Source organism: Rattus norvegicus, chromosome 3 (assembly GCF_036323735.1).
Source record: "Rattus norvegicus strain BN/NHsdMcwi chromosome 3, GRCr8, whole genome shotgun sequence".
NCBI classification, from domain to species: domain Eukaryota; kingdom Metazoa; phylum Chordata; class Mammalia; order Rodentia; family Muridae; genus Rattus; species Rattus norvegicus.
In genome coordinates, this window is record NC_086021.1 from 153774246 (window position 1) to 153800666 (window position 26421).

General features: G+C 41.6%; 2 protein-coding genes across 6 annotated transcripts in view; one reads left to right on the top strand and one right to left on the bottom strand.

The window, feature by feature from the left end:
* The window catches only part of Crnkl1 (crooked neck pre-mRNA splicing factor 1), a 43256-nt gene that overhangs the window by 9528 nt on the left and 7307 nt on the right, over nt 1-26421 (bottom strand). Inside the window, exons 7-14 of one of the 2 annotated variants that reach the window (XM_063282973.1) lie at nt 25623-25793; nt 24377-24568; nt 23696-23755; nt 22742-22822; nt 21156-21395; nt 19958-20059; nt 19097-19345; nt 884-17977 (exon numbers count right to left, since the gene is read on the bottom strand). In XM_063282973.1, coding sequence (XP_063139043.1) covers nt 17801-17977; nt 19097-19345; nt 19958-20059; nt 21156-21395; nt 22742-22822; nt 23696-23755; nt 24377-24568; nt 25623-25793 — 1272 coding nt within the window. In that variant the 3' untranslated portion in view covers nt 884-17800. Of the gene's footprint in view, nt 1-883; nt 17978-19096; nt 19346-19957; nt 20060-21155; nt 21396-22741; nt 22823-23695; nt 23756-24376; nt 24569-25622; nt 25794-26421 lie in introns of those variants that run through there. The other variant, NM_053797.2, reaches the window with a different exon arrangement.
* On the top strand, nt 1106-15884 carry Naa20 (N(alpha)-acetyltransferase 20, NatB catalytic subunit). 4 transcript variants are annotated; one of them, NM_001108595.1, is made up of 6 exons: nt 1106-1230; nt 5997-6021; nt 8842-8962; nt 9771-9906; nt 14722-14867; nt 15265-15884. In NM_001108595.1, exons 1-6 carry the CDS (start codon nt 1178-1180, stop codon nt 15348-15350), a joined length of 567 nt encoding a protein of 188 aa, NP_001102065.1. In that variant the 5' UTR covers nt 1106-1177; the 3' UTR covers nt 15351-15884. The 4 variants fall into 4 exon arrangements, with proteins under 4 accessions (NP_001102065.1, XP_006235217.1, XP_063140240.1 ...); XM_006235155.5 differs by having other exon boundaries at nt 1115-1230; nt 8842-8932; nt 15265-15776; XM_063284170.1 differs by lacking the exon at nt 15265-15884 and having other exon boundaries at nt 1115-1230; nt 14727-14863.

Here is a 26421-nt window from a genome sequence, read left to right on the forward strand (position 1 = left end):
CAACAGCTGTTAAGGAGAAGAGGGGAATGCAGCTTCTCAACCGGACAGTCCACAATCTTCTCAGTCACTGAGTCTATGCTGTCTGCTGTGGTAGCCACTACCCTTGGAGATGTTTGGTGTTTAAAATGCAGCAGGCCAGATCAAAGAATGTAATTCCTAAAGTTTACTTTTAAACTTAGACATGAAAAGAATGTTTCATTTGGTTATTTGGAGCCAAATTAGATTACTTTGATGACTCGATCATCTTTTATTTATTTATTTATTTATTTATTTATTTATTTATTTATTTACTTACTTACTTACTTACTTATTTACTTACTTACTTACTTATTTGAGACAGCGCCCTTGGCTGGCCTGGAACTCACTATATAGACCAGGGCTTTTGAGGTTCACTAGGAATCTACTTGTCTCTGTCTTGCTACTTCTGGGATTAAAGGTCTAAGGCACCATTCCTAGCTTGATCTGCTTTTTAATCATACATTTTAATAAAATCAGTATTGAAACAAATAATTCTGATCATTTTTCTCTCAGATTAAAATATGCACACCAGATTTCAAAATCCTACTACCAAACTAAGATAAGCTATTCAATTTCTTTTGTACAGAAAATACAATAAAATGTCGGAATGATATTTTAGGTATACTGTGTATATAAAACATCTCTTTCTTTCTCCTTCCTTCCTCCCTCCTTCCTTCCTTCCTTCCTTCCTTCCTTCCTTCCTTCCTTCCTTCCTTCCTTCCTTCCTTCCTTCCTTCCTTCCTCCCTTCCTCCCTTCTTCCTAATTTTAATATGCTAGAAAACTCAAGATCACATCACTGGTTCACCCCAGTGGTTGAGAGAAGAGGCCCTGAGCCTTCCTTTTAGGGATCACTTCCTGACTCACCCCGTGAAGCATCTTTGTAGTTTTGAAACTCGCTTTTATGATTTGGTTCTCAGACCCCAGCTCCTTCCTCCTTGTTACTCTGCCTACTTTCTGGAAAGGATCTGTAGGTGCTGAGCATTAAGGCAATTGCTGATTTCCGCCGCCAGAGAGAGCTGCGACGCTACTCTTGTTGCCCAGCAACCTCTGGTCCGGAAGTAGTTCTTTGTCCCACCCCATGGGGGCCGCGGGTGCGAGTACTTCCGGTAGTGCGGGCGCTGGGTCGCGCTGAGTGGGTTGGAGGCTGGCGGCGGCGCAATGACCACGCTCCGGGCCTTCACCTGCGACGACCTGTTCCGCTTCAACAACATGTGAGTGCCGCATTGGGCCAGCCTCTGTCTTCGCGGCGCGGGACAGGGTCAGCCTCGCGGGGCCGTGGGCCGGGTGGACGCTGCGCGGGTGCGCTGGCCGGTGACCTTGGCCGAGGCGTGGCGCTCCGGGTGCGCCGGGGTGATGAGGAGCTGGACTGGACACTGTGCTCCCGCTCTCTGAGGCGGGCTCACTGAGGAGGGTGGGCCAGGAAGGAGCGCGGTCCTGGTTAAATTGTATCCCAGTGAAGTAACCTTGCGATGCTCCGGGCCCTCTCAGCAAGTTGTGGTTTGTGCTTGGTAGTTACAGTAGCGGAGCGCTCAAAGTAGACTGCCTTTTTCTTTTCTTAAAGGGTCTCATTTTGTATCCCTGGGCTCCTGGAACTATGTAGACCAGGCTGGCCTAAAACTCACAGATACGTCTTCCTCTCGCCTACCTAGTGCTGGGATTAAAGACATGCCCCACCACACCCAGCTAGACTACATTTTTTTTTTTTTTTTTTTTTTTTTTGATTGGGGATCCACTGTACTCAGGAACCCCGGTGCCGGTGCTGGGTGGTTTCTTTTCAGTCCAAGTTTAAAAGACCCGTGATTTGCCGGTCTCCCCTTCTCGCTTTTTAAAAAGAAAAAAAATTAGTTTGGAAAATTATGACCATTTTAAAAGCTCAGCATTTTACCGTGATCACCAGTAGACACATTACCTCGATTATTTGCTTGACATAACAGAAGTACGGATCGGATGGTTCAGGTAGCAGAAGGGAAGAAACTATGGGGTAGATAACGATGAACATTTCAAAGAGGGAATGAACTTTGATGAAGGAAATTTGGCGAGGAGAAAGTTCGGGGGGGGGGGGTTGCAGGTAAGAAAATGGGAGTGTGAAGCAAGGGTAGGCCTTTGCTTCCGGTGAAGCCAGGTTTAATTACTATGTTAATTGGTTCAGATCAGCTTCGTTGCAATTTCTGTTAGGTCCAGCTTCTGTTAAATCCTCTCTGTATTTAATACTTGCGGCAGGCACTCATGTAATAATAAGCCGTTTAATCTTCACAAATTCTGTCATGTGCTGATGTCCTCAGTTTCTGGGTGAAGGAAAGGATTGGGACACACACACACACACACAACCCTGACGTGGAGTAGGTGGAGACTGACCCTGGTGATTGTTAAAAAATTGGTCCCATGGAGCTGGAGAGAGATGGTTGTTCAGTTGTTAAGCACTGGCTGCTCTTCCAGAGGACAGGGATTCACTATCCATGGAGGCTCACACTTTACTGTAATACTCATTCCAGAGAAGCTGATGTCCTTTTCTGGCTTCAGTGATCATCAGGTATGCATGTGGTGTACAGACCACACACATGGGGTATAATACACCCATACCCATTAAATAAATGAGAAAAGTTGACCGGGGCACTCAGGCTGAGGTCTGAGGATCACAAGTCTGAGGTCCTTTGGTATCCAGATTATTGTAGGATACACCAAAATTCAGTGATGTGCAACCTCCTTATTAAAATGGTGTTGTGTGCAAACAACCCAAGCACTTCCATGTACTGTAAATCAATAATTACTTATATAGTACAATGAACATGTTTTATAAGGACTTCCATACTGTTGTATTAGGCAATAATAATGGGGAGGGATACAGGCACATGGTGTTTAAAAATTCTTCAATCTGAACTCTGACCTAGTGAGTACAAGGTGATTGATTAGCGGCGATAAAGTAGACAGGTAAGCCATTGAGGATCCTTGGCAATGGCCTAGAATGATAATGGGAGATGCTGTGTAGCTGACACAGTGCCTGAACTTAAGAAATAGACAGGCAAATCATGCATATGCAGCTTTAGGAAGAGACAGTGGCTTAATGTGGAAATGGATAAAGTAGAAGGAAAATACACATGAACAGATATCAAACATTAGGTCTCAGCTCACCTGGCTTGGTAACACCTCCTCTTGTTAATGGTAGTAAAGGGGTCCACTTTCTCATTTTGTTAGTAGGCCATGTTAGGAAACAGTTGAGTCACAAGGTTAGGTGCTTGAGTAAATGAAACTGAAAGGCCAAACCAAGGTAGGAGGAAAACAGTGGGATCCACAAGCTAACAAGAGGACTCCAAGCAGGAGGTGTGCACTGTCATGAGGTGATGATGGCTGAGTGCGTGCTGCATTTGTACACTCCCTTCAGGAGAGGCAGAAGTGCAAACACCAGAGAGAAACTGTTAAGTGACGTGTTCTCAGTGGTAAGAAGAGGGAGGGGCCTGCTAGCCTTAAAATGGCAGAAGAGCAAGCAGTGTCTGGGTGCAGGGGCTTTTGGGTGGGTGAAGTCAGCTAGAGGCCTTGAGCTGTTTTCTTCTTACACTTTTTTTTTTTTTGGTTTCATTTTCATGTGTTTAAGGAGAGAGAGGAAGGGCAGAGAGAGTTGGACAGTTGAGGTGAGCCAAACATGTAAAGTTGAGGGTTGCGGTGTCTACAGGGCAGGGCCACAGGACCCAGAGGCCCTCAGGATTGGTTCATGATGTCTGTAAGGTCGAAGCTGTTCTCACAGCACTAAGGCCAGTCGTTTTGTTGGTTTGCCTACCATGTTTTGTGTAAGTCTCTGAATATAGTAAGTATCTTGAGCACCAGAGGAGTCAATGGTTTTCTTTTTATTTGACACTGAGAAACTACATTGCCACCGTCACTGGGTTTCTTGTATCTTTTTTTTACATTACTATTTCTTAGTAAAATTATTCATGTTAGTTAAACATGTAATTATTTTTAAATGAATAACTTAAAATTGAAAATACTTATATAGCCTGTAGACCTTAAGGTTCTAATGCTAAGAAACACTGGTTGGAATACCCTGGGTCAGAGTCTGCTGAGGGAAGCCAAGGCAGGAACATGGAGGCAGGAAGTGAAGCAAAACACATGGAGTACTGCTGATAATGGCTTCTTCCCCCGGGTAGCTCAGTCTGCTTTCTTATACACCCCAGGGCTACCTGCCCAGGGATGGCATCACTCACAGTAGCCCACATCAACCACCCATTGATTTAAGAAAATGCCTCCTGTCACCTATAGGCCAATCTTATGGAGGCTTTTCCTCAATCAAGTTTGCCTCCTCCCATATGTCTAGGTTTATGTTGACCAAAATAAAACCAATACAGAGTAAGTAAATACAATAGGCTTGTTTGTCAAGTGTAAAGTGGGTTTTTGCACAGATTAAATACAGAACTCCCAGTTAACACATTAAGGAAAGAAAGAAAAGTACTTCCTCTTGCTGTCATTTTAGCAAAAGCAAGTCCAGAACTGAATTCTCTACTTCATGCTCCCTTTGAGTGGTGCATGAGTCTTCATTTCTGCCTGCTCAAAGGCTGTTTTGTAAAATTTGTCCCTGCGTTTGTGTTCAGTTTCTGTCTCTTACAAAGGGTTGGACTCTGTGTTTATTGAGCAGCACAGAAAGCATCACATGGGGGAAAGAAGGGATACTTTACAGAAATCTGTAACAGTTTTACAAGGGATTCGGTCTCTGGCTCCAACTGATCCCAACTGACAAGACAACAAATAGCATCACACAAATCACTGTTTATCAACCAGTATCCAAACACTGTATTTAGTGTTCAAGAAGGATATTCATCTCAGAAGACTGCTTTCAACCTCTGTATTTGCTGCTTTCTGTAAGTGACACACATGCATTGTTCTGGATCAGGAGGATGGAAGAATATATAACTTAAGGTTAAAGCTATTAGGTTCTAAACATTGATTACATGGAAATCCAAGGCAAGTAAATTGATTGTTACAATGTTCTCATAAAGGCAGGTTAAGCACACAGGCCGAGGACACAGTAGGCTACTATTCTCAAGTAATTTTAGGGTGTATTAGCAATTCTGGTTGTGAAGTCCAACAAAAGTTCCAATCTTTTGGGATTTAAGAGTTATTTCCATAATACTACATCACTACAGGTTTTGAAACCTGAAGGGTTGAGGACTACTGGACTAGAGGAGTATAGACTACCTGACATTCTTCTGTCTCAGATTGACAAGAAAGGGAAACAGCTGAAAATAGCTGGTTTTGAGCCTGGGGAAATGATGGGGAGAAATGGTTGGAGATGGTTTTCAGGAATGTTGAATTTGGGCTGGTGTGATGGGACATGTTGGGTAGTTCCCCAACCACCAGGGCTTAGTTAACAGGAGAGAGTAGTGTGAAAGTAAGTGAACTTCAGTTGAAAGTATATGGGGTCTGTGAGGATTTGTAGGAGGAGGAGAAAAAGTGGAGGCAGGAGAAGGACTCCCATCCACTTTGAGAAGGGGAAATTGTAGGCGAAGTCCCAGAGCTGGGCAGGGATGATGAGATGGGAGTGGGTTAATTGGACTGGCTGTACATGAGACACATGCCTAACTGGGTCTCATGTCTGCAAGAGTCTGATGGAGTAAGCTATAATTCTGCTTATAAAGAGGCAGTTCAGTGAAAAAGTACAGCTCTCTATTAGTGCACATGTGGCCTGGGTCATTTAAACTATCTTCTTTGGCTTTCAGGTTGGTTTTAGAGTTGTAGAAGAAATATGTTTTTTTTGTTTTTTGTTTTTTGTTGTTGTTTGGTCAGTTTTTTGAGACAGGGTTTCTCTGTGTAGTCCTGGCTGTTCTGGAACTTGCTATTGTAGACAGGGCTGGCTTTACTCTGACTCCTGAGTGTTGGGATTAAAGGTGTGAACCACTATGGCCAGCCCATAGTTTGTTTTAAGTAATATAATCTTTTAAGTTGGGCTCAAGAATTCTAACTCTTGCTCTTTTCTTGTTTTTTTTTTCAGTAACTTGGATCCACTTACAGAAACTGTATCCTTTTTGAGAACAAAAAAAACAAAAAAACAAAAAAAAACACAAAAAACCTAAGGATTGTTTATGAAGAAGAAAATTGGAGCAGAAGAAAAAGATGAGTTCTGAAAAATGTTTTAAGGAATAGGTTCTGAAAAGCACAAGTGACACTGAAAACATTTACAAAACTGAGCAGGAGTGGCCTTAGGCTTGCCCACAACTCTTGTTGTTGTTGTTTTTTTTTTTTTTTTTTTTTTTCCCCAGGAGCTGGGGACCGAACCCAGGGCCTTGCGCTTCCTAGGCAAGCGCTCTACCACTGAGCTAAATCCCCAACCCCCACAACTCTTAAGATAATGACTGTTACACTGCAGCTCTACTGCTCACCTTCCCATAGTAATCCTGGCTGTGCATAGACAGCAGCAATGACACAGGTAGTCGGGGCCTGTCTCCCTCTGCTGTGAACCAAATCTAGAGAGGGTAAGCGGTTCCATGATGTCTCCAGCAGTCCTGCTCAAGAGAGCCTGGGTCTTTCTGGCATAGACGGCTTCCAGAACACGTCTTTGTGTTTCTGGGCACGCAGTCGACAGAGGGGAGGCGATTGCTTTGGGAAGCACCACACAGCCCTTCTCTCTCCTGACTTGTTGCTGAAGGAAATACAGGACTTTCAGTAATAACAGTGTCTATCATCCAGTAGAAATTGAGCAAAGGTGTGTGGTTGGGGTATTCCTGATTGTGCTGCAATAGCAGATCAGTCAGTGGGTACAACACAGATAGGATTTCTAAACCATGTCCACTGACACTGCTGGGAGTAGCTGATCGCTTACTAGAGGGCAGAGGCTAGTGAAGACTTAGTTCAGTCTCACCCGTCAAAAGGCATGCAGACTAAAATCTGAGAACCCAGTTTAATGTATCAGATATCCAGAACTGTGGAAAGACACAACCCAGTGCTGCTGCTGGCTAAGTAAGGTGCCTTCTTAGAAGCTGCTGGTGCCACAGTCATCTGGCACAGTCTTTCTGAAAAGCATTTTAGAAGAAATGCCATTTCCTGAAGACTGAACCAACAGGCAGTTTACTCCAGGGATTGGCAAACATAAGAAGCATGGGCCAAATCTGGTTTACCATTTAGTTTTTTAAAGAATTTTTCTTACCGGGATATAGCCATGTTGGTTGATTTACATACTGTCTGTGGTTCTAAGTTTGGGTAGATATGACAGACTTTTGGCCCCCAATACCACATCTTATTCTCCCTTTACAAAAATAGTGACATTATAAAAGTTATTTTAAGAGAATTGTGTTAAAAAATTGAATGTCACTCACATTCACTAGTAAGGAAATGGTAAATTAAGCTGCATTCATCAAGGACATCAAGGATCTAGACATATTTTAGAAATTAGAAATGGCCTAGATGTCTCCTGGCAGAGGGATGAAGTATTTTAAGTTGTGTCCTCATGCAAAAGGACACAATAAGTATAAGCATCAAGAAGCCATATCAGAAACAATGGAATAGAAAAAACAAAAAACCCTCAAAGCACTTACATGACTATGTAGGATTTTGAAGAATTTCATATCACAGAAATTTTCCCTTTGGGAAAATGGCAGACTACAAATTAACCTATGCTTTGACTATATAAGGCCTGGGGTTTATGTAGGGAGTGGGGATATGGAGGGGAGCTCATGGTAGTAGTCAGTTGCTGGCGTGCTGCCTGAGTTCTGGAAGAAGAGACTGTCCTTCATAGGAGTTTCAAGGCTCCTAAGACGAGGGGGTTTCCTGGGAACTTTTTAGTAGAAAGTGTATTAATACTGTCTTTTTATGTAATTGTACCAGAAAGCTGACAGAAGGTGAAACAAACATGGCAGTGAATCATAGCAGTAAGGACACCCTGGTGTTGAAGAGTAACCATTCTTTCTGAATAAGAGGGCCTCGCCTTGTGTCTCAGTCTGACTTGAACTACAGATGCTGATGCTGGAGTGCTGGGTTACAGGCACAGCCAGGCCAGGCAGGCATTTCCTCTGAATATAATTGATTCCTTAACAAATGTAATAGTTGCATAACTATAGTCAAAGTAGAAACTAGCCATTGAAGTCTCCAGTGTGATTCAGGAAATACAAATGTTCTATGTGCCAAGCAGTTGCTAGAATAAACATGAGAGAGAAGCTGAATTTCTAGTGCAGGGTAGATGGACCATGAACAGGAAGTAATCTTAGATGATAAATGGCACACACCTATGGTTATAGGTGCAATCTGATTAGTCTGAAGGCAGACTGTACGAGATTTTGTTTTCTACTAGATGGCACCATATGCATTCTACATCTAGAGAGATGTCCAGGCCATTTTATTAAAAATTAAGTGCTGATGTAAATATTCCATTTCATGGTATTAGAGAAGTTACAGTGTACTAAGTGGAGGATAAAGTGACAATGGGTGTTTGCATGTGGGTGTGAAGGGTGGACGTAGAGGCTAGAGGTTGACTCAGTTGTCCTTCCTAATCACTCTCCACTTTATTTACACGGCTTCCCCCATGTGTGGGGATCACAAGCAGGCAACCAAGCCCATCCAACGTTTATGTGGAGAATAGGCATTTGGACTCCAGTCCTCAGCTGACAGCACTTTATCCACCATGCTGCTTCTCCAGCCTGATGGTAGTTTTTGTTTTGTCTCTACATAGCCCTGGCTGTTCTCCCTCTGCCTCCTAAGTGCTGGGATTAAAGACATGTACTATCATACCTGCTGTCTGATAGTATATTTTGAAATAACCACCCACACGAAAATACCCACAGGAAAATGCTCTAACAAGGAACCTTTTGCTCTTTATTACGGCCCATATTCCTTAACAGCTCTAGTATGGGATTCCTTTTTACTTACAGTACCTTGCGCACTGGCCAGAGTATTTCATCGTTGCCGAGGCACCTGGCGGAGAGCTAATGGGTTATAGTAAGTACAGTACCACTAGTACTTTTTTGGGTGAGTAAAGATTTTAATACAGGTTTCAGTCTGCTTTACTTTAGAATTTGGTGTAAATCATGAAAGATGGCATTTTATTTTCAGATCAATTACTAACAGTTTACCACATCTCTTCTGTGTCCAGCCGTGCACTAGGCCAAGAAATACAGCAGTGAACCTAATAAATGACTGTAGTCTCTGTGGATCATTCTGTTAGATTTCTGTATGGTTACTTTGTATATAAGGCAGGGATTAAGGTATCTCCACTTAACCAACTGCTACTGGAGCTATGAGTAGCTGCAATCATACATACATTGTAAATGTAATTTTTTTTTTAAAGATTTATTTATTTATTATATATAAGTATACTGTAGCTGTCTTCAGATACACCAGAAGAGGGCATCAGATCTCTTTACAGATGGTTGTGAGCCACCATGTGGTTGCTGGGAATTGAACTCATGACCTCTGGAAGAGCAGTCGGGTGCTCTTAACTGCTGAGCCATCTCTCCAGGCCGTAAATGTAATTTTAAATGTAGCTATTTGAAAAAAAAAAAAACCTAAATCTATTTCAATGTATCTCATTTGAACAAAAAGTATCCTAGTCTTTGTTCTTGGTTTTTAGTTTATCATTTAGGTTTTTTAAGTCTGACTTTAGAAGTAGATATAGAATATCATTTGCGAATGGCATTTCAAATGAAAGTTAATTATTAACTTGATGATAGTACTTTAAAACTTTGGTGGTTTTTTTATTTTAAAAGAAACAAATGGCAGACTATGAATTTTTGTGCAAATTGGTGTTTTAATTACTGATGCGATTTTCTGTTGGCAGTTATGGGCAAAGCAGAAGGCTCAGTAGCTAGGGAAGAGTGGCATGGACATGTCACAGCTCTGTCTGTCGCCCCTGAATTCCGCCGTCTTGGCTTGGCTGCTAAACTTATGGAGTTACTAGAGGAAATTTCAGAAAGGTGAGAGCCCGTTTTTCCAATACACGTGATTATGAACTGTCTCTTTTCTGAGTGTCGTGGCCTGGACTTAGAATTTTATTTTCAGCTTGCAGTAGGTCCCTGCAGCTCTGCCAAGCTCATAGCAGCACCACTGCTGCTCCTCTGCTGTTGGAGAGGATTCGTGCAGTGCTGTGTCCAGCCGTAGACAGCTGAGCCGGACTCAAAATCAACCTTTCAAGGATGGTCTCTGGTGTTCTTAGCACTATGGCGGATGTTTGCAGGCCCAAGTAGCTCAGTTTCAAACTGGTTTCTGTTCCAACAGCTAGTAGCCATCTATAGGAGAAGAGGAACAATGTGCCATCCACTACCCAGGGATGAGTACACTGTGAGCACTGAGTAGCTTTTTAAACCCTGAAGCCAATGCGACATAATCCATTTCCAATGGTTTGCATATAAGCACCAGTTAATCATAGCAAGTATAAAGAATCCCATTTCATACAAATTCTGTCATCAAGAGTTTTGATGTTTTTCCTGAACATATAAAATAGCCTGAAGCCAGGGCTAAGCATGGTAGTACATGCCTTTCCCTACAGTGGCGAGAGGCAGAGGAAGACATCTCTTGAGTTTGAAGCCAGGTTAGTCTACATAGTGAATGCCAGGTCAACTGTGGCTACAAAGGATGTCTTGTCTTTAAAACAAAATCAAATGTCCCACGTACCTCTTGAGTTTGAGGCATTTAGGTAATTGCCAATAATATGACTTTCAAAGAAACCTGTCATACCTTGCTCACAGTGAAAGATTTTAGAAAAGAAAGAAAAAGGCAGCACAATTATATAAGAGAAGGGTTTCTCCATTTCCTAGAAGGGACACAAAATGTCTATGTACCGCATTTGTCAAGTTGCTGCCTAAAAAGTGGTATGAAAGGGAATAGTTACAGACCTAGAGGCTTTGTTTCCACAGGATTGGTAGATTTTAATAAAGACAATTTTTTAAAGAAGTAACTAGACAAAAGTGCTCTGAGCCAACTCACACACCAGCCCGTTCAAAACAAAAACCAAATCCTGCTTCTTTTTTTTTTTTCATTTTTTCTTTTTTTTTTAAAGATTTATTTATTTATTATATATAAGCACACTATAGCTGTCTTCAGACACACCAGAAGAGGGCATCAAATCCTGTTACAGATATTTGAACTCAGGACCTGTGGAAGAGCAGTCAGTGCTCCAAACTGCTGAACCATCTCTCCAGCCCCTCTTTTTTTATTTTGAATGGTTTTTAGAGACGGGTTTTTCTGTGTTAACATCTTTGGCTGGCCTGGAATTCTCTCTGTAGACCAGGCTGGCCTCGAACGCAAGAGATCTGGCTGCTTCTGCAGAGCCAGTTCCAGGATAGCCAGGGCTACACAGAGAAACCCTGTCTCAAAATCATAAAAACACAAAAACAAACAAACAAGCAAGCAAAAAACCCAAACACCCAAACTTATTTGTTCTCCCTGAACTGAATATAAGACAGAAGGAAAGTTTTAAGAAGGCAGGATATACACACATTTATCAATAACATTGTGTGACAGACAGGCTATCGGGAAGTGGGTTCTAACAAGCTGGAACCTTGGACATAATTAGTATTCTACTTAGGTAATTACTAACCTCTCTTCCCCTCCAGTTTCTGAGGTTTCATTGTTTTGTTTGAGTGGGTACAGAGACGTACATTATAGTCATGTCTTGTTTAGATGTACACTAAAGCAAGAATAAAATTTTGATACAGGAGTAAAAATGTAAAGAGAAGTTAAGTAGCTATAAATGAATAATGACTACAGCGAAAAGACAGACATGGGCTAAGGATGAGGCTCTGTAGTCATGTATAAGACCTTGGGTTCCAGCCCCAGCAGTGCCATGAAGAAAAAGATGCATAATGTTTATGGGACTGTGTAAGGTTATAAAGATTGAAAAATAAAGAAAATATTAAATTATCTTGCAAATTATAGCCAAAAGGAAGTTGATTTCTCATATTGATAATCACTATAGTTGGATACTTACTACCATTGTTAAGGGGCCATTGCATATTGACAAATGACTTGGCTGGGAAGATGGCTTGATGCAAGCATGAGGGCCCTAGTTCAGATCCTCAGAACTCATGTAAAAAGTTGGACTTGGCAACACCCCTCTTGACTCAGTTGGTAAAGCAAGATGGAGGATAGGAACAATTCCTAGAAACCTGTGAGCCAGATGGCTGCGTCTTCATAGTGGAGAACCAGCAAATCAGGGAGACAAAGACCCACAGCTGTCCTTTGATTTCCACACACACACACACCAGGACATGCCACACAGACATGCAAATTCACAAAGATATTTTAAAAACTGAATCCATTGAAGATATAATAATGCTGTATACCCTGGACTAGACAAATTGTTAATCAGCTGAATATGCTTCTTTATAAGAACTGTCAGGTAGAAATCAGCTAGGGAACAGAATAGAAGTCAGGAAAGCTTTTCCAGGGCAGAGAGTAAATACTTTGCAACCACATAGGATCTGTTGCATAGATTGGCTTAACAAACCAACACTGTTTAAAGCCATTCTTAGTGTGAGGATGATGCAAAATGAAAGTTTGTAAGTCTACCCTACCTTAGTAGTAGTAGCTGGACCTTTTTTTTTTGGATGTAGTAAAGTAGCAACCAGGGAAACATTTTGCCTATTGACTTGTCCCACCATCTTTACTGAAAAATCTCCCGACATAAGAGTTTTGTCAGACTTCAGTCCGAGTGTGGCGGCTCACACCTGTAATCCTAGCATGCAAGAGGAGTGGGCATCTGAGGCCAGTCTGGGCTCCCACGGTAATAAGTCAGTCAGTTTAACACAGCTTTTAGGCAGAGGCATCCTTGATGATGTAAGGAGGAAAATCTGAGGAACTGGGAACTGTCGCCAGGGGGCACAAGTTGCAGAAAAACTGTTGGTAAATAGCTTTGGTGAGTGAAAAGAATTATGATACACCAGGAGCCAGGGTGTGGACTGGACTGAAGAAGAACCACTATTGAGTAGATGCAGTGTATTTTGTAGCAGTCTAGAGAACACAAGTGGGGGAAGTAGCAAAGCCATGGCAATCAAAGGTACACGTTCAGTCCCTCTTCATAATGTTCTGGAAATTTACACAGCAAAGGCATGTAGGAAACAAGGGAAGAGGGTTAGGAGGCAGCAAACTGCTGTCACAGATAGAAAAAAAGAATGCACAAGTCCCTAGAACTAAATGAAAACAATAAAACCAGAAAGAAGTATTGAAATTGGCATCAAGAGCATATGCCTCCCCAAAGTACTCATTTATAAAACTTTATGGGGAGACATAAAAGTGACTGACCTTAGAGTAAATGTAATCACACCCAGAATCCTACTTAGGTTTTTGAGGGTGCTATTAATATAGAATGCAAGGGAAAAAGAAGGAGCAGCAAAAATGTCAATATTCAACAATGGGCAGCTAGCTCTGCCCTCTCAGATCCAATGTGCAGCACAGACTATTGGTGCAAGAGTGAGAGCAGAAGATTAGAACATGAGGAATATGTCTAAGGGTCTTGGTGTTCCTGAGGGTGAATTAGATATCAGGGTGGGAGTTTTCAGTAAAGATGGTGAAATGTTTCCCTGGTTGCTACTTTACTACATATAAACTTCAGACTTATTTAAAACATGGACATGGAAAAGCAACAGAGTATAATATCCAAAGTCTCCCATGACCTTAGTGTAGAGACCTTTTTAAGTAGGCTGTAAACAGTGCTGACCATATAGGGAAGGCTCATTGCTCTTCTGAGTAAAAGTAGCATAACTTTGCTCACCCAGAGATAACTAAAGTAACACGATGGATGCTTACAGAAAACTCAAATATTGCAGCATATCCAGCACACATGGTAGCCACTGGGGGAAAAAACTGAAAGGTCATTAAGAGCTATTCAAAAGGAGACATTTAAATGGTCAGTAGACACAAACCTCTCATTAGTAATTAGAAATGTATATTAATGTCACATCAAGATACTGTGTCTCATACATAGGAGTGGACTTGGAATAAACAGGTTAGAATTTAATCAAGATGACAGTGTATATACCATGACACAGCAGTGAGATCCCCAATTAGATACTGTATCATGAGATGCTCAACAAAAGTATCCATAGTAACATCCTTTACAATAGAACTGGAAATGTTTCCAGAGGACCATGGGCAAGTTGTATGTTCATACACTGAAAGGCTAATAAACAAAGTGAAGAGAATAAAAATAGCTCCAGTAACTCCAGAGGCTCAGGACTGACTGAGGTCACTCACAACGTAATACCCAACTGATTATGCTTACAGAAAGGTCACAACCAAAAACGAAAGCTTTATAGGCAGTAAACAAGGAGACAGCCTAGACACAGAATCAGGATGTGAAGAGCTTTGAGGAGGAGATGGAGGTATTACTGACCAAAAGGAAGTCTGGTAGTCACCAGCAGATCCTACAGCAGCTATGCTTGGGTCCTTTTTCTGTATTCTGAAATAGTTACCTGGAATAGTAAAAGTGGTAATAAAAGATGTCTACTTCAAGGTTGTTACTACCATCCCCAAGTAGTCAACCAAGGATTCTTTTTATGCCATTTTGTAGCCAAGACTGGCCTCGAGCCCATTATGTTTGTAGCCCAGGCCGGCCTGGAATCCACAGTTCTTCCCCTTCAGTCCCAAATCCTAGGATTACAGGCCTGTAATCCACAGTAGCACCACACTATGCATGGCACTAGTATTTTTAAAGATGCATACCAGACTGTCTAGAGTTCTTACAGTTTTAACATTTCCCCTTTTTTCCTTTTTTCTTTTTCTTTTTTTTAAAGAAAAGGTGGATTTTTTGTTGATCTCTTCGTTAGAGTATCCAATCAAGTTGCTGTCAACATGTACAAGCAGTTGGGTTATAGTGTCTACAGGACAGTCATAGAGTACTACTCAGCCAGCAATGGGGAGCCTGATGAGGATGCCTACGGTAAGCTTCCTGCTGTGGCAGTAACTCCAAGAGAAAGTCAAAATAGTTATTTCCCCACCACAAGCCTACATACTCATTTTAATAAATTCAAAAGAATTACATTTATGAATTTAGGAATAGTTAATGTAGACTAACCAGCCAGTGGTTAATTTCTATAAATTATCATTTCATGGTATAGATGTGTTCTTTTTCTAAGAAAGAACGTTTATATTAGTTGGCTTCTAGGTGGGATTTGATAAGCAACTGTTGTAACTACAGTGGGAGTCTTGTAAGTACATACATACCACTTAGGATTACAGGGAGGGCACAAAACATGATGGGAACTTAACCCACACACTCAATCTGGTTTAAGAAAGTTTGGTATTAGTTGCTTACATTAATCTTTGTTTCCTAACAGATATGAGGAAAGCACTTTCCAGGGACACTGAGAAGAAATCCATCATCCCATTACCTCATCCTGTGAGGCCTGAGGACATTGAATAACCATAGGCAGTGGTTCTTAGGCAGGTGTTCCAGACAGTTTGTGGACATATTTTTTTCATAGGATGATCTTGGAGCTCGTAGGAGGAAAGCAAGCATTTAAGTCTTAAAGACTTCAAAACATGCAGGCTATGAACTTACTTCAAATCTTATCCTTCCAATGAGCAATGGCATACATGTTCAACTGTTTGCCATGTAAAGTTCAATCAAGGCAGCTAAGTCAGAAGGACACGTTCCACTATCATGGTTGACATGCCAAGGAAAGACTCCCTCCATCCTCCTCCTAAATCCTGTGCCTGAGAACCACTGCTGCACATATATAAATATATATATATTTTATTTTGTATTGATCTGTTAATTGAAGCTTTAAAAGCATATATGAAATGTATAAATCTGAGATGTATAGTAAAACACATTGTTGACTATGAATGTTTTCTGGAAGTTTGTTGTCTTTTACTCAGAATTATGGAGGGGTCATTGTTTAGGATATGGTGCCTCTCGTTTTGACTTTTTTATATATAAAACATTTTTAAGTGCATATCTGAAATCATCCCTGTCTGACATACCTAACATATTCTTACTGTGAAACCCTGATTTTCTGTTAACACTGCTCAAACCTTTGAATGTGAGACTTTAATGGGAAACAGAATCTAACTCCAAAAGATCATGTAAAGATAGATAATCAGACAGTAAAGAAGTAATCAAAAAGGTCCACGTGAAATGACATTAAGATGCATGTTTGTTGGCATTTATTCTTTTTCTTTGAGGTAAGATCTTTTTACATTCCTAGGGTGAACTCAACTTCCAGTAATCCTCAGGTGGTAGTCAGGACTATAAACATATATATGTACCTTAGCACTTGGTTTAAAAGCTCTTACTTTAGAGAGGTCTTATTTTGAGATATTAAGGTTGGAGAGAATGAATTTTTTGTTCTCAAGGAGGAATAAAGTTTCCTTCAACTTTCACATCTGCCCATGCTTGTTATGAGTGGACTTTTAAGAGCAAATTCACTAATTTGTTTCTTCATGTGCATGAGCAACATACAGAGAACTGCCCTAGGAAGATGTGGCTTAGTTATGGAACTAGCATTCTGAACTGCTTTCACCTCCATCTTGAATCTGCACTAACTCAAAGGACATTCAGTGACAAATTCTTCCTGACTAGCACCCTAAGTATTCAATGCACACTCAGGTTAACGCCTGAGCCTAGTGCTAGTTTGGTGGCTGAAAAGATCTTACCTAGTAGTACTGTTTTCTTGTAACTTCCAAAATTACCTTATTTTCAAGACCCAATTTATATTATTATTAAACAGCTTTTATTCCCTTAGATGGATATACTTACATTTAATAATCAATTATTTACTAATGGTTCTTTTAGGTAGAAACTAGTCTTGAAAGAACAGTTGGTGAACAAAAGAAAAAATGGCTGTGAATTACAGGATAAGTAGATAAGCAGTGCCTCTCAGGGTAGGCAAATGCAATATGAGCAGAGTACCAACAAGTGTGTTACTGTGCTACAGTGCCATCATCACCATGGGTCTTTGGACTCCTGCTGTTTAATGACAACTGTTAAAGATAAGTTTTAAAGCTCACACATCCTCAGGCATGCTGGGAGATGCAGTCTCCAGGCAGCTTTATCTGCAGAATTCACAAAGCTTGGGACTGGCAGGAGTGCTCTGGTGAGTCCTACTTCACAAGGATGTTAACATAGTAGACCCGAGATTTCCCAAACTGAGTGTAGGACACTGTGCCTCAGGATGCAGGCTACTGTTTTCCAAACAAGCTTCTATAACTAAGCCAATAAAGACTTGGGGTCAAAAAATCACTACAAATCAATTCACATATTTAGAGACTATATAACCCAAGTCCATTTAATTCTATGAGAAGTAGACACATGATGCTAAAAAAGGCGCTGGGGGCAGGGGAAGGTGTGCTGTTGGAACAAGATTGACATCAGCATATTCCTTTTCTAATGGAATCACCAACATGAGGTGCCATCCTTCCACTGCTTGAGAAATCGACTAAAATGTACAGCCACCATATGAAGTGTTAGGACTGGACTGAACTCGAGTTTTTTGGTTTTAATTAATTAAAGAGATATGAAAGCTAAAAGTTTCAGATGCATGTACACCATCATGAAAAACCTGTGCCTATTCCCAGAGGATGGACCTTGAGCACTGAGAAGTCAGCAGTCCCACCTAAAGTATGTGCTGATGACACACACATGAATTCCATCTAATAAAGACAGTGGGAGCAAATGCTAGAAATGCTTGGACTCAAGTAACAAAACTGTTACAAAAATTTCCTTTACTTGCAGTTTCTCATCCATAGTTAACCCAGGAGATTTTAAAAAATAATTCAAAGATGTCAAACAACTCCTTACTGGGTAAATATATAAAAACATCCAGAAGTCAAAGTTCTAAACTGTTAATTTATACAAAGCAATAATAACATTTAAAAAGATGAGGATTCACTCTCATCAATGTCCTTATCTGGATCCTGTTCGGCAGCTTCTCTTTCTTGTTGCTGTTTCTTCCAAAGCTTGGCCATCGCCAGCAGCTTGAGGTTAGGCTGGTTGGCAGCATCCTCTGGAAAGATGTAGTCATAGTACTCTTCCCATCCGGCATCAGACTACAGAAATAAATACATTAATTAAAAGGTGAGCAGACACATAGCTGGAGCATGCTTCATTCAGAAGAATGTGTCTGGGAAACCTGGAGTCCAAATTCAACCATGGTTACCATACAAAGCAACATCAGGTCCTGCTGTAGAAGGAACAGAGGGCTGAGCCACTGGCCGCTCAGAGGCTGTTACTGCAGCACCACACAAGCTCACTGAGAATGAAGGACCAAGTGGGAGAAAGCTAAACATCTAAGCACAGCAGCTCAACCCAGGTGCAGCCATGACTTACAATATTAAAAAAACTGTGTTTTAGGGCCAGAAAGGTGGCTCAGCTATTAGGAACACTTGATGCTCTTACAGAGGACCTGGGTTAGGTTTCTGGCACCATCATGGTGGCTCACAACCATCCAATAGCTTCAGTTCTAGGGGATCCAACATCACTTTCTGATCTCTGAGGGCACCAGGTATGCATGTGGTATATATATATACACCTGTGCACGCAAAACACTCAAATAATTTTTAAAAATTTTAGTTTTTACTTAATATTTCATAGCAGAGGCCACAAAGCTGTGTATTATCTGGACTCCTAGCTATTCTTAGTTCCAGTTGACCATGGATATTACTTCTAAATATTGTCCTAAAATGAAGGCTTTCCTGATCTCCTACTTTCCAACCCTCAGTTGCTACGCTTTTAAAAGCATCCACTGGATCATCATCAACCTAAGTTTCTCAAGTCCACCTGTCTGAGATGCCAGCACTCTAGTCATAAATAAAAGTTTTCAATGATTCCCACCAAACTTGCTCTACCCTACAAGGCTTCAAGATTGGTTCCTGTCTAGAAGGTGAAGCTCCCCCACCCCACCCCACCCCACCCCACCCCACCTTCATTCAACAAACAGCAGGCTTCATATAACTCCTAGACTCTGCCTTCACTCAGAAGTCTTTGCCCCCCTGCCCTCCCATTTTCCAACCCTGGCTGTTTTCCTAGTAGCCAGACTACAAGGGGCTCCTTATCCAGGCTGTCTACATCTGCTTTGAATGTTCAAATACTTCTTCAAAGCAGATTTCAAAGTCAGATGCATTTCTACTCCTTCGACATGAGAGGAATAAACAGTACTGAGCCCTTACCCCATCGTCAGCCTGGACCTTTCTTCTCTTCTTGACCTTTTCTGGCATGAGTTTGTCTACTCTCTCCTTGTCTGATACTGTTCCAAATTCATCTTCGAAACTTCGCCAGGACTCCAGCAACATAAGCCTCTCTTCTTTTTCTTCACAGTTTCTCATGGTTTTGTTAGCTTCTTCATAAATCTGTCTGCATTTAGCCACACTTCCTTCTTTCCCAGAAGATAATTCAAACTGAGCAAAACTGATCCATACCTTAAAGAAACCCAGAAGATTATGTCACCCAGAAGACAGAAGCAGTGGTCATAAAGTTAGTTTCTTCAGTTCATGATGCGTCCACTAAGAATGTACCACAGACTGATACACTGAACATATGCTTCAGCGTCAGTCAGTACGGAAGCAGTCCTCTGCTTTTAGGTGTCTGACATCGTTTTAAAATTCTGGGAGAAAATTTAACTTCTTTTTTTTTTTTTCCGGAGCTGGGGACCGAACCCAGGGCCTTGCGCTTCCTAGGCAAGCGCTCTACCACTGAGCTAAATCCCCAACCCTGAAAATTTAACTTCTTTAAACCCACGATTCCCAAGAGATTCATGTGCAGCTTAAACAATGATCTTAAGCTTACTATACTTTTTTTTTTTTTTTTTTGGTTCTTTTTTTTTCGGAGCTGGGGACCGAACCCAGGGCCTTGCGCTTCCTAGGTAAGCGCTCTACCACTGAGCTAAATCCCCAGCCCCTAAGCTTACTATTCTTAAGTCCTCTGAGAACAACAGATTCTAAGAACAAGAAAGTCATTTAAAATAGTCTGCCTACAAACAGTAAAACTGCTGTACAAATAAAATGGGAGATTACTGAAAAGGTACAGGATACCTTGACGTGCTGTGTTCGCTGAAGCAACTGTCGGTAAAGATTTCGTGTTCTCTCAGTTTCTTCCTGCTCAATCTCAAAATCAATATATGATTTCCAAAGTACCTAAGAAAAATAATGGGTCAGTCTTAGCACTAAGAAAGCCACATGCCCCGATAGTTCAGCCATCCTGACCTATATCCAGGAACAAGACTTTCAACAATTAGACTGCATGTGGGTGGTAATACTAGCATTTAGAAGCTTGTCAAAATGTAACTAGAATTTTAGATAGGAAAAAACGCTTTGGATTCAGGTTTACATTTTCTTTTTAAACGTTTAACACAACCAAAAAACTTGTCAAGAATTCCAGGTACTTTCATGATGCTGCCCATGAGTTAACTTTTAGGGAGAAAATAGGCCAAATTAGCCACTGTATGTTCTTACCCCAATACCAGTTTCTTGTCACTTGAGTTAAAAACATTAAAGATTTATTTATTTTATGTATACAAATGCTCAATCTGCGTGTACACCTGCAGGCCAGAAGAGGGCATCATATCACATGTTTGTGAGCCACCACGTGGTTGTTGGGAATTGAACTCAGGGCCTCTGGAAGAGCAGCTATCTCTCCAGCCCTGAGTTCAAAACATGAACTGCCCACCATAGTCACAAGGACAAAAAAGGGCAAGGATGAGGGAGCTGTCAGTCTAGTAGAGTAAAGGAACTGAGCCACAGGTGAGATCAGCCGTGTAGGAAGCTCTGCCCTGATGTAGGATCATGTTAGTACAAGATTGACTGGAGGCTAGGGCAGTCCTGTGGCTTCTGTGAGGCTCCAGGCAGTCCTGGCAGTGGCTCAGTGCTCTCTGTGGCTTTACTGAAGGCAGGCCAGGACTGCAGTAGAATCTAGGAAGATCATATTTTAGGCAAAACTACCCTAAGGGCAGAGCTATGTAGTCTCCACCCCCATTTCCTGTGTTCCGGATGTGAGGCCTACAGCTGGTTCCTTACCGGCTTGTCCTTTTGTCCCCTTTACCCTTCCTTCCCCGTCAGCTGTGTGGGGATTGCTGCTGACGCTCCCCTCTTCACTTTCTTATTCAACAGAGTCCTAATCAGAGTGGGAAGACTATAATATTATAATAGCTGGGTCATGTTTATACTTTGTTTACATGGTTAGCTAAGGGGATACTTGAGAACTATCTAAAATACATTCAACTTGGGATCTCACCTCTGGCATATCCAAGCGTGGCTGGCTGATGGCTAATTCATAGATTGCCCGAGCTCTCTCAATATCACCAAGGATTGTTTCTAATTCTGCAAACTTAATCCACGAGGTACAATTTTCAGGTCCAAATTCCAAAAACTTTTCGTAAAGCTTCCTGCATCTGTCAAATTCTCGAAGCTGCAGTTCCAGTTCTATGTAACCTTTGAATAACTTGTTCTTGGGACATTTGCCTATGGAAGTTCCCTGGAGAATAAAAGGGTCAAGAGCACTGTTACACTCATGCACGGTTCAACCTCAGTCCTTGTGGCTCTGTCCTAGAAGCTATCCTGTGCTCGAGTCAGTCTGGCAGGCCTTCTGTTGCTCTGCTATCATCCAGTTCTCACTCACCAGGCACTCAGATGACAGACACTGGGGCCTCGTCAGCTACAGGCACTACTGCAGAATGACACACTACTGGATTTTATACCTCCCCAGATCCCCTAACAAATACGGATGTCAAACATACAAACCTTTGAATAAAACCTGACTTACTACTACCCATAGGAAGCAAATAATTAATCTGAAGACCAATTGTATGTATACATAGTAATTTATCCTACTGAGACATTTTATGACAAATTATAAGGAAGATGCATTCAGACTACTAACCTGGGGATAGATCTAGTAACTGGTAGCTATAGACATTTCTTGGATTTTGTTTTGTTTGTGTTTTGTTTTGTTTTGAAGACGGGGTTTCTCTGTGTAGCTCTGGTTGTCTAGGAACTCATTCTGTAGACAAGGCTGGCCTTGAACTCAGACTTGCCTGCTTGTGCCTCTCAAGCACCGGGATTGAAGGCCTGCACCACCACCAGCACCAGGCTTAAGTGCTGTCTTTGTATCTCTTGACAAGTTCACATTTGTCACATATACAATGTACCTTGATCATATTCACCCCTAACTCCCCGCTTACACGCCCCTGTAACACGTTCTGCCCGCCTTCGTGTCACACTGAGTACAGGTAACTTTGCCTGCATGAACAGGGGAAGCCCAGCATCAGCTACACCCCTGAAGCAAATGACTGCGTCCCCTCGGCAGTCCCCAGCTGTCCATAGCCCTTGCTGGAGGTGGCGTCCCAGGAACCCTGTCCAGTTCTAGCAGGATGGCTTGATCTCCTGCAGGTCTCTTGTCCGCCACTGATGCTGCTGTGATTGAGGCAGCAGTCGTACCTTGCCCAGAAGACCTTTCCCAATACCACCCCACATCCTGTTCACCTTCTTCTACCCCGTCTCCTTCAATGGCTGTAGAAGGGGCCACATCTATGTCCCACTTCAAATGAGCACTGAGAAGTCACGTATTCTCAAAGCCCAGCATGGTCTCTGAGTTATCCCAGTCTACATATACTAGATACATTTCTGCTGCTCCACCCGCTGCTGTATTCTTTTTTTTTTTTTTTTTTTTTTTCCTTTTTGAGATGGGGTCTTGCTATGTAGTTCAGGGAGGCCACACCCGGCTTCGTTGCTTCTTTTCGGTAGGAACCATACAAACCGTAAGCATGAAGATCTGAACTGCCTCATAAGTCTCATTGACACATGCCAATCCTCTTTACTTACCAAAGCTCTTCTGGCAAATGGCAGATTTTTCTGTCTTATTTCAAACTGTGCGTAATATAACCACATTTTGGCAAACGTGAACTACAAAACACAAGCACAAAAAGATCTGGTTTAGGGGCTGGGGATTTAGCTCAGTGGTAGAGCGCTTACCTAGGAAGCGCAAGGCCCTGGGTTCGGTCCCCAGCTCCGGAAAAAAAAAGAACCAAAAAAAAAAAAAAAAAAAAAAAGATCTGGTTTAAGAGGCATATTTAAAATTAATTTAAATTAAGCTATGGTAAGATTTCAGGGTGAGGAGGGATGCAGTTTGTTGGTTTTAAGCAAAGATGGCATTTATCAACACTAAAAGCACGCCAAGAGGCTGGTGAAACGGCTCAGGGAATGGCAGTACCAGCTGTCAAGCATGGCCCTTGTATTTAATCTCGTGGTGGACAGAACCCACTCCTCCCAAAGTGATCTACGGCACATACACAGCCCTCCTCCCATAAATAAATATAATAAAAATCTGTATATACACATGTGTGATGACCTAGATGGATACCGTCCTACGCACGTCATAGCACGGCAGCCTCTGCTTTCAATGTTTTATGGGCTGCTTATAAGCTGGTAAATGTCCTGTTTCTAAGACCTCAACTCAGTCAGCACTTCCAAAGCAGGACTGTTCTTTTGTTTTGCATTTTGGGAAATGCGGTAGAGGTAAACATCTTAACATATGCAAAGACATCATGTGTTCAAGCACACAAGCAAGCTTTCAGTTATCAAAAGACCCACTTGGAATCCCTATGTATGTGTTCTGTCTTCTTTCTTCCACTCTGCCTCTCTGAATCCCCACCCTCCTCAGGATTTCTACACTGGTAACTGCATTACTGACGTGTCATAATAGACTGTTAATGGTGCCACTCACTTGAAAATTCAATTGATACATAATAAAATGTGATTTTGATCCAGCAAGTGTACCTTTTTGTGAGGAATTAGTTCCAAAGATGCTTGATACACCTGTCTTGTCCTCTCAGGATCCTGTATTAATATGAGAAATAGATAAATAATGCTAATATTTATTTTGTCAATTTATTTCATACCTGTAGTAAAAACAGACTTCCATTTCTCAAGACACTATTTTTAAAAATTGATTTATGGTCAAAAACAGCAACTACTTTTGATCATCAAACTTTTTCTAAGAGTAATAATGTGGCCATGTTTGAATGCATCAATGTAGAAAGACCTTAGCTGGACAGCAGAAAGATGTTACAGTCTCAGATGAACAGAGGATAGTCTTTACCTATTACTGGCTTCTGGAAATGCCACTTGGTTTTTACCAAAAGCAAAAATATACAATCTGGCCCTAATCTTTATTTGTGATAAAACACAAATTGGGGAACTATAAGTAATTAAACTGCTTCACTGGTTGTTTCAAGTTTTAAATGTTATCTATCTTACTGTGCCTCAAAGTTTTAAAACAAAACACCCCTATGTCTTAACAGGCATGGTTTGAATGATGTAAATTGGTTGCTAGGGCCCTAAAAAAATTTAAAACTGTTTGTCTCAAAGATTGTAGCTATCGGTTAATACACAGAGCAGGCAAGGTCATGATGCTGGGGTAAGAAAGGTATTCATGGCTGCCCCCATTCGCCTTCTCACCTTGGCCTCCAGCTCTTCATAGAGTGCGTAGTTAACCCAGAGGTAGATGTAGCGTTTCCAGTGCCTCTTCTCCTGGATGGGTGGCACATTGGCAATGGCTCGCTCATAGACTTCCCGCACAGTGTCCGCTTCTGCATCACTTTCCACCAAGCGTAAATAATCAAACCATGCATCATAATTGTGTGGATTAGCCTAGAAAAAGACCCCAGCTTAACCGATAAACACAGAACCAAGAGCCAGACTTCACAGGCTGTCAGAACTGTAAGGAGACACCAAACTTTCTATATTTTAGTAATTTTCTCCTTTAGATCTTTACCTGCTATCTCATTTTTAAAACATCATGCCTGAGATCATACAAAAGGGACAAAAAAGGTAGGGACCTCGAAGCAGAGACTCTTTCCTCTGCTGCCACCAAGTATGAGAACTGCTTGATAATGACATTCCATTGTCTCTGAGACAGGGTCTCACTCCACACCCTAGGCTAGCCTTGAACTCATGACAATTATCTTGCCTTGGCCTCTCCAGTCCTGGGACTACATTGGTTTGAGCTACCGTGGATAGCTTTCAACTTGTATACATGTACTTTTTTACACATATGACTGTATACCCTTATGTTGAAAATGAAATTATAATGGGTATATACCAGACTCTAAATCAACAGTCATTTTTTTCTGAACACATTTACTGATCTACCACTGTAATTAACACCAGACTTAGTCCTTTGCTCGGAGCTATCTCAATCTGACTAAGCAAAAGATACACTGAACAGTGAGAGAAAACACTGCTATTTTTGACTGAAATCAAATTGGTAAACTGCAGAGCTTAAGAACAGACTGTCTACTGTAGATCTCTTGCTCGTGCAGAGCAGGTGTTTAGAACCATCTGACCCTCCCATCCTTCTCCAAAAATGAGCTCAAATAAATGCCACATTTTTTTTTTCAGCCATAGACTTGATATGACACCTAGCCTAGCCTTGAACTAACAATTTTCTGCCTCTATCTCCCAAGTGTTAGGACCCACATTTCTTCAGCTTGCTATTAGTTAAAGGTGTCTGCACCTGGGAATGGCAGAGTAAATCCAAGTATGGCTTGCTCTCCTTTCCACCAGCCACGTTTACTCTAATCTGCCTGAAACAGCTCAAGTCTGTTAGAGGCGTCATCGAGAGAGTAATCAGTAGCCCCACTTGCTATCACGTGCACCAGCCCAGAGACCTCTAACAGCATGAACCATCTACAGCAGTGCCCACCTTCACTTCTTCTTCATACTGGAATCTCCGTTTGCTCACGATGATGTCTTCTATACCCCTCCGGTCACCAAACTTCTTCTCAAAGATGGTATAGTTTTTAAAGAGCTCTTGGGCCTCTTGCTTGGAAATCCTATCCAGGGCATATTTGTAGATAACTCGTACCCTTTCAAACTAAAAGCAGGTAGGAAGATTATCATCTAAAACATAATCTCATTTTAGTCACGCCTTGAAAATAACTACAACCTATTACTTATAAATTAAATTTTGAGGCTTCAATCAGAAAAGATTCATATTTAATATAATAATTCTGTATTTATAGCTCTACATTTATAGATCTATATTAATGCTTCCATATGTAATATTGTCATAAAGCTTCTCCATCCTGGGTCCTTTTTCAGGCTGGTAGGCAACACCTTCATGGCATGCCTGCTCATGACCAAAGCCCCACGAGTCTGTTCTGGTTCCTCTCCTGTTCTCTGCTTCATTGACTCTCTGAACAAGTGTCAACCGACTTTTAATTTCTTCACAACTGCCCTTTTCTCCTGCTACTGACCACCTCCTTTTCTGAGAACTTTTGAAAAAATCTCACCGGATTCCCGGTTTTATCACCTGCTCCTTGGTAATTAGTGCTGATGATCAAACCCAGACCTCGACTGAGGCTCACAAGTGCTCTTCCACGGAGCTTCATCCTCAGATCTCCCCCACCCCGCCTCTGCTCTTGCTATGCCCCTACCCTGCTCCAAAATATTTTCATAAACTAGCCAGAAGGTCACTGTCCCACTGAAAACCCTCTAATCTG